This window comes from Fonticula alba (genome assembly GCF_000388065.1).
Source record: "Fonticula alba strain ATCC 38817 unplaced genomic scaffold supercont2.6, whole genome shotgun sequence".
Classification (NCBI taxonomy): domain Eukaryota; order Rotosphaerida; family Fonticulaceae; genus Fonticula; species Fonticula alba.
Window position 1 is genome coordinate 2,435,700 of NW_009242976.1, and position 7,302 is coordinate 2,443,001.

Here is a 7,302-nt window from a genome sequence, read left to right on the forward strand (position 1 = left end):
GGGCGCAGGTGGCCGGCCGAGCCGGGGGGGCGTGCCAGGTGGAGCGCGCGCGGGCGCGCGGGCGCGCCCTCCGTCAGCCGGCCGGTTCCCAGGACGGGAGGGGGCGTGCTGTGTGTGGGGCGCCGGCGGGGCGCGGTTGGCCGCAGACAGGCGTGTGCCTGCCTAATTGGGGGCACCGGCGCCTCGCATGCCTGCATTGGGACCGCGGGACGGGCACTGAGGCGCTCCCGTTCTGTGGCGCCCAAGAGGCCGACATCCCTCGGGGGAAGGGGCGCCCGGAGGACGCCTGCCAGGACGGGGTTCCATTTGGGATGTTCCCCCCCCCGGCAGGTGCCTGGTTGGCGCGGCCCCGGCGCCGTGCATGTGCCACCGGTCGCGCCCCACCGGGGGGGGGAGGGGGGCGGCGGCAGCACAGGAGTGGTTGCCGGCCTCGGGGTCCCCCGCGAGCGTGCCACTTTCGGGCTGGCGGGTGATTTGGGCCGATCACAGAGAAAAGCAAGGTCGTTCACGTGTTCCGCCGGGGACTCCAGAACCACCAGCCTCCCATTGGCCGGTTGGCTTGGGGCGGTGCTGGCCCGGTGGCGGCATGCCAACGCGGGGCCCGGGCGAGGGGCATATGCAGGAGAGGGGGCCTCGGTGTGCGCGCCGCGGCAGGCGGTGGTGCTGGGCTTCATTTTTTTTTCTTTCGAGCGGAGCCGAGCATGCAGCAGGCCTCCTTCGCCCCTCCTTGGCCCCGTGTGCTGCCGGGGTGGTGTCGGGGAGGGCCTTGCACTGACGACGAGCGTGCTCGAGGGCGGCGGCCCGGGACGTCGATGCGGTGGCCCCTGCCGGGGCGAGTGGAGGCCCGGACACGCGGGGCGATCTGACGCGGCTGTGTATGCGGCAGGGGGAGAGATGCATGACGAGATGCAGAGATGCATGCAGGGGCGCATGCAACTGGAGAAGCAGTGGCAAAGACAGATGCAGAAACAAATACAGAGACACATGCGGTCAATATAGAGAAAAGGGTGGCCATGCATCCGGCTCATGGTGGCCCGAAGCCGGGCGCGGCACGGGCGCCCTTCCTAAGGCCGTCCGGCGCCGGGGCCGGTGAGGGAGGCCCGTCCGGCACACGAGGAGAACACATACACACACACACACACACACACACACACACACACACACACACACACACACACACGAGTCGGCCATGGCCCTGCCGGCGCCGGGGCTGCGGCGGGCGCTGGCCGGCCGGCCGCGTGGTGGCACGGCAGCACCCACACCCGGGCGCCGGACCGCCCGGGGCTGGAGACATCGCCGGGCCGGCGGCCAGTCAAGGTGTCCTGGAAGGGCGCCTCCAAGGTGGAGGTGTTCGACCAGCGCGACCGGGTGGACCTCCCGCCGGAGTACCGTCAGGGGCCCTTCTTCGGGCCGGTGCCCCCACGGCCAGGGTGAGCAGCCCGCGCGCCGGGGCCGACATGATGGTCGCCAGCCGGCTGATGGTGCGGGCGGCGGCCGGGACCCGGCGGCGGTGGCCAGCTGCCCGGACCGGGGGGGGGGGGGGGGGGGGGGGGGGGGGGGGGGGGGGGGGGGGGGGGGGGGGGGGGGGGGGATGTGGTGCTGGTGCGGGCGGGCGGGCGGGTGTGGGTGCTGCCGTGCCACCACGCAGTCGGGTGTGGGTGCTGCCGTGCCACCTCCAGACCAGCCAGGCGTCCGTCCGGCGTGGGCTGCTGGCGGGCGGATGTCAGCCCGGCGGCCGGTGGTCATATGCACGGCGGCCTGGTCGAGTCGGACCCGGGCCGCCCCGGAGGGCCCGGTGCTGTCGCAGCCGGGTTTCTGCGAAAGCCCGGGCCCGGCGCACTGGCGCCTGGGGATGGCCCGCCCGAGGGGGACCTTCTGGCCGGAGTGCCAGCAGTGCCACCCGGCGTGCGAGGCGGCATGCCCCGGCCCGGGGGCCGTGCTCGACGGGGCTGCAGCTGGCGGGGGGTGGCCGGTGCCGGGCGGCATGCGGGGCGAGCGGCCACCGCCCGGACCCGGTGGCCGGGGGCCAGCTGGTGCGCATGGCATGCCGGGCCCGCGCGCGAGCTGCCAATAGAACGGCCATGGCGCCCTGTGCGAGCTCCGGCGAGGCGGGCGGCGCTCACTGGGGCGAGGGGTGCTGCCTCGAGGGCCGGGCGGCTGGCTGCCGGCGCCGCGGCACAGGCCGGGGACCTGGCGGCGGAGGCCATGGGCGGCTGCCGCGGCGACGGCGTCATCCATGCGCAGGGGGGAAGACAGGCAGGCATGGGGGCCGGGTGTCTGTGTCGGAGACGGTGTGTGTGTGTGTGTGTGTGTGTGCCCCTGGTCCTGGGGCTGGGCGCATCCGTCGGGATGCTGTGTGATCGGGTGGTGAAGCGGGGCCAGCTGGGCGAGTCGGGCCTTTGGAGGCGCAAGTGGGGGCCGGTGGGCGCGGCAAGTGGCGCCGAGCGCCAGACCACCCGCCCCCCTGGCCAGGTGGCGGCAGAGCAGTTGGGAGACAGGAGCGAGGGGGAGCACGACGAAGGGCAGCCCGGGTGGCCCGGCCGTCGGCGGTGGTGCGCGGCCCCGAGGCCGGGCGAAATGAGGGCCTGCGGGCCGGCACGGTGCGGATGTGCCCCGGAGGGCCCGGGGAGCGGGCGGCCCAGCGGTCCGGACTTGAGCTCCCAGTGGCCGGGCCACAGCATATACGCCAAGAGAGAAGACGGCCGCCCGGAGGGAGCAGGAGGGCAGGGCCGCGCAGCTGGCGCCCCGGCTGGTGGCTGGGCGGACGCGAGGGGCGCCCCCGCCATGGCGGCCGGTGTGGGGGAGGGCGAGCGCCGGCACGGCTCCGGCCCGGCCGGGCGCAGATCGGCGAACGGCCCACACCGACGCGTCTGGATCTCCCGCGTCAAGACAGGGAGATCCATCCAACGGCAGATGTGCATGCAAAGGCAGCCTCACCGACGCGCTGGTACAAACGAACGGAGGGGCATGCGCGCACGAAAAGAGGCATGCACAGGCGCACGCGCACGCGTCGAAACGAAGAAGGCCCGGCTGCCGCGCCCGGGCGGGGCGCCAACACCCCGGCCGGCCGTACGTTGGCATTGGCCGGCATGAAACGCACCCCGGCCGGGAGACCGCCCACCAACCATGGCCACGACCCGGCCGCGGGGGCATTCTGGCGCCCGGACCGCAGGCAGTCACGCCCCCCCCCCCCCCCCCCCCCCCCCCCGGGGGCTGCCGGGGGACGCAAGCCAGCACCCGGTGGAGGGGGGAAAGAAACAAAAGAAGGCCCAACAAAATAGCAGCCGAGGGGTGTGCGTGCGTCTATTGGGAGCGAGGGGGGCCGACAAGGAGCCAGGGGAACGGGGCCGGGGAGGGAAGAAAAAAGGAGCGAGGCAGGACCCTAGTTGAAGGGGGCAAAGACCATGCGGTTGGGCGAGCCGCGGGGGTCCTTGACGACGTTGGGGGTGGCATTGCGGAGGAGGGTGTTCTTGAGGGAGGCCGGGGTCAGGGCGCCGCCCTGGCCGAGGGCGAGGGCCGCCACGCCGGCCACATGGGGCGCGGCCATGGAGGTGCCGGACAGGGTGGCCGTGGCGGTGGTGGAGCCGATCCAGGTGGAGGTGATGGCCACGCCGGGGGCGAAGATGTCCACGCAGGAGCCCCAGTTGGAGAAGGAGGCGCGGTTGTCGTACTTGTCGGTGGCGGCGACCGTGATGGCGGAGGACACCCGGGCCGGGGAGCTGAGGCAGGCATCGCGGTTGCTGTTGCCGGCGGCGGCGATGACCGCGACGCCGGCATTGATGGCGGCCGCGACCGCCTCATCGAGGGCGGCGTAGGCCTCGCTCTCGAGCGACATGGAGGCGATGGTCTTCTTGCGGAAGGCCTGCTTGTGGCGCTCGGCCACCCAGGCCACGCCGGCGATGACGTTGGACATGACGCCGGCGCCGCTGGTGCCCAGCACCCGGACGCTGATGAGGGCCGCGTTCTTGGCCACGCCCCAGGTGTAGCTGCCGATGGTGCCGGCGCAGTGGGTGCCGTGGCCGTTGTCGTCATTGGCATTGCCATTGTTGTCGTGGAAGTTGTACCCGTGGGAGGCGTGGCCGCCGAAGTCGATGTGCGCATGGTTGATGCCGGTGTCCAGGACATAGACATTGACCCCGGACCCGCCGTGGTTGTAGTAGGAGAACTGCGTGTCCAGGGGGATGTTGCGCTGGTCCACGCGGTCCAGGCCCCAGGGGGCGTTGGGCTGGGTGATGGCCCCGACGCGGACCACCTGGTCCGGCTCGACGTACTGCACGAGGTCGGGCCGGGTGCGGACCCGGCGCAGCATGCCGGCCGTCATGCGCCCGGACACGGCCTTGAACTGGCTGCCGATGTGGACAAAGCGCCCGATGTCCAGGGAGTCGGCGAAGACCCGGGCCTCGGCCACCGAGATGTCCGGGCGGAAGACCACCACATACTGGTCGGGGATGGTCTCGGCGTCGGCGTTGTGGATCAGCGGCACGGGCAGGTGCTCCGGCTCGGCGTCGTGGTGGACGTTGGCCATGGTGGCGGTGGCGAGCAGGGCCAGGATGAGGAGGGAGTAGAAGGGCTTCATGGCTGGCAGGCGGGGTGTGTGTGTGGGGGGGGGATTGGGATGGATGCCTTGCCCTGGGCCTGGAGGGGGGAGGGGCGCCGGGGTGCCTCTTGAGGCGGGTGTGTCGCCTGTTGGTGCGTCTGTTGGGGCGGGTGTGTTGCCTGTTGGCCCGCCCGCCGGTCCGTCTGCTGGCCCGCCTCTGTTGGCCCGCCTCTGTTGGCCCGCCTGTTGGCCCGCTCACCGCCGACCCGCTCACCGCCGACCCGCCCGCCACTGACCGCCCGGTCTGCCGAGGGGCCGACCCCTGTGCGGCTCCCCGACGCTGGCCGGCGGCCGTGGAGAGGGGCACGGGGCGCGGTCACCCGGGCAGGCGCCAGGGAGCACATGTGTGGAAGCTTGGCGGCGACACGCGCGGCGAGTGCCAACACGGCCAGGTAGCCTGGGATGCGGCCGGGCCCTTGGGGTGAAATGAAAACAGGGCACCCACCAAGGCGAGGCCCACTTCGGGGGGCCGCTTTCTTTGTTGTGACTTGGAATGCGACCCCGCGCGGAGTCGATCGCATGGATCGCGTTGGCGGGCGCGGAAACACCATTTCCGGATCAGGCGGCGTGCGCCTGACGGGGGCCAGGCTGGCGTGACCGGCGCGCGTCGGGGGAATATGTTCGCGGAATGTACTTGGGGCGATTCGGCGTGCGGCATTCCAGATCACCGTGTCCGAGTGGTTAAGGAGTCCGATTAGAAATCGGATGGGCTCTGCCCGCGTAGGTTCAAATCCTGCCGGTGATGCATCTCCCTTTTTTTGGCCCGGGGCCGGCGTGCTTTTGCGGCCGCGCGAAAAAGCAAAGAGGCGGAGTGGCTGCGCGGTGGTGGAGGAGAGAGGGCGCGCGCTCGCTTGCGGCGGGGGAAAGCGGCCGGCACGGGGCGGGGGAGGGGAGGAGGCCAAAGGCGGAGGACTCCACCGGGAGCCGGCGTACACCCCCGCCGGGGCGGCGGAGGTCGGCGGAGGTCGGCGGCGGCGGCGGCGGCTCCCGTCCATGCGCGTGCGTGTGCATGCGTGCATCGCGCGGGGACTACTCTCTGCGCTGCCAAGGCCCTTCCACGCGCCGGCGGCGGAGCGGCTAAACGGCCGGACGCGCCGCCTTTGGGCGGGGGGGAGCAAAAGGGCAAGCTGGCCCCAGCCAGGATCGAACTGACGACCTTCGCGTTATTAGCACGACGCTCTAACCAACTGAGCTATGGGGCCCGGATGTAGGCCACGGCGAGGCGGGGCGCCTTAAGAGGTCACGGAGAGGGGAGGGGCCTTGAGCAGTCTGGCGGCGAGGAGACGCCGGCGTCGGCCCGTGCTGGTTGGGGGAGGCGCACGCCGGGGCCAGGGATCCTGTAGCGCTGGCGCGGGTGCTGCGCCATGGCCGCGTAGCTCAATTGGATAGAGCACCTGACTACGGATCAGGAGGTTGTGTGTTCGAGCCGCATCGTGGTCAGCGTTCATTTTTGGCTCCCCGACCGGGAGAGGGGTGCGTGTGTGGCTGGCCTTTTTGCTCTCGGGGTGCCGCCAGGGGGGGTGGAAGGGCGTCGGCAGCGCAGGCCCCCCCCCCCCCCCGGGGGCCGTCCGGCGCAGGGGCGGCAGGATCAGCCGCACCGGGGGGGCGGGGGAGGGGGCCATCGGCGCGGTCCCCGGCCGCATTTGCCCCTCCGCGGCTGTGGTCTCCCCCGTGCGCGCGGGGGTGCGCCTCCTGCTGCGCGACCGCGGGCCGGCGGAGGGGAGGGAGAAAGCCCGCGATGGACGCGTGCCGCGCGCCGCGCGCATGCCCGGACCCCCGGCTGGCCAATGTCAGATGGCGCTGCCGCGACCGGGCCCGGGGGGGGGGGGGGGGAGCGACGGCCAGGGCTGCCGGCATGCAAGCGGCGCGTGTCTCAGCCGGGCACTTGACGCATGGGTGCCGGGCGGCCGCACATGGCGCGACCACGAGGCGGTGGCTCCGAGAGCAGAGCGCCTGCCAGCAAGCGGTGTGGGAGCAGTGCCAGGCAGGGAGGCGCCAGGGCCAGGGGGCCGGGGCGCGCGCTCGAAGGCAGACGCGAGGGCCTGCTCGGCGGGGCAGTGGTGCGGATGGCGGAGGGAGGGAGGCGAGGCTGCGGCGGCATGGGGGTGCTGGCCGGGAGTGGGGCTTTTTTTTTTGCGAGCACCGATCGCCTCGAGCATCCGTGTCCGATGCTCGCCTACGTGTGTGTGTGTGTGTGTGTGTGTGTGTGTGTGTGTGTGTGTGTGTGTGTGTGTGTGTGTGTGTGGCCCGGTGGGCTGGCGAGCTGGCGCGCGGGACTTGAGGCCGGGTTGACCCTGGGAAGGGCACTACTTCCGGCGTGTGTGCGCGCGTGCCCGGGGGCGATGGGGCCGGGCACGGCCGCGCGGAGCAGGGCCGCACACCCAGAGGGGGAAAGGGCGAGGGGGGCGTCGTTCGGCCTCCTCAAGAACCAGGGCTGGAAGGGCGGCCGGAAGCACCAAGCCACAAGGGGCCCGGCCAATGGCAACGGGCTGGCGGTCCACCAAGCAGGCAATGGAGCTCGGCCTGTGCGTGTGCACATGTGTGCGCGTGGCCGTGTATGCGGCGTCGGCCCTGGGAGTCGGCGGCCGCCGGTGCGCGATCCACCCGCGAATGCTGGCCGCGGCCGTGCCTCCGGGGGCCATTCGGCCCGTGCACACGCATGCATGTGCCGGGCTGGGACCATGGCCATATGCATATATATATAT

The 7,302-nt window shown here is 72.5% G+C and overlaps 2 protein-coding genes and 3 non-coding genes across 5 annotated transcripts; 3 read left to right on the top strand and 2 right to left on the bottom strand.

Moving 5' to 3' along the window:
• Positions 1 to 1,013: 1,013 nt before the first annotated feature.
• Positions 1,014 to 1,434, top strand: H696_04180 (hypothetical protein; the record flags this gene model as incomplete). The annotated part of the gene is made up of 2 exons (XM_009498061.1): positions 1,014 to 1,089; positions 1,184 to 1,434. The coding sequence occupies 2 exons, from the start codon at positions 1,014 to 1,016 to the stop codon at positions 1,432 to 1,434; spliced, it is 327 nt and encodes a 108-aa protein (XP_009496336.1).
• Positions 1,435 to 3,281: 1,847 nt separating this feature from the next.
• On the bottom strand, positions 3,282 to 4,525 carry H696_04181 (hypothetical protein; the record flags this gene model as incomplete). The annotated part of the gene is made up of 1 exon (XM_009498062.1): positions 3,282 to 4,525. The coding sequence occupies one exon, from the start codon at positions 4,523 to 4,525 to the stop codon at positions 3,383 to 3,385; it is 1,143 nt and encodes a 380-aa protein (XP_009496337.1). The 3' UTR covers positions 3,282 to 3,382.
• A 735-nt stretch (positions 4,526 to 5,260) lies between these two features.
• Positions 5,261 to 5,342, top strand: H696_04182. The gene has a single exon. It is a non-coding gene; the product is annotated as a tRNA-Ser (tRNA).
• Positions 5,343 to 5,725: 383 nt separating this feature from the next.
• H696_04183 lies at positions 5,726 to 5,799 on the bottom strand. The gene has a single exon. It is a non-coding gene; the product is annotated as a tRNA-Ile (tRNA).
• A 164-nt stretch (positions 5,800 to 5,963) lies between these two features.
• On the top strand, positions 5,964 to 6,037 carry H696_04184. The gene has a single exon. It is a non-coding gene; the product is annotated as a tRNA-Arg (tRNA).
• Positions 6,038 to 7,302: the final 1,265 nt, after the last annotated feature.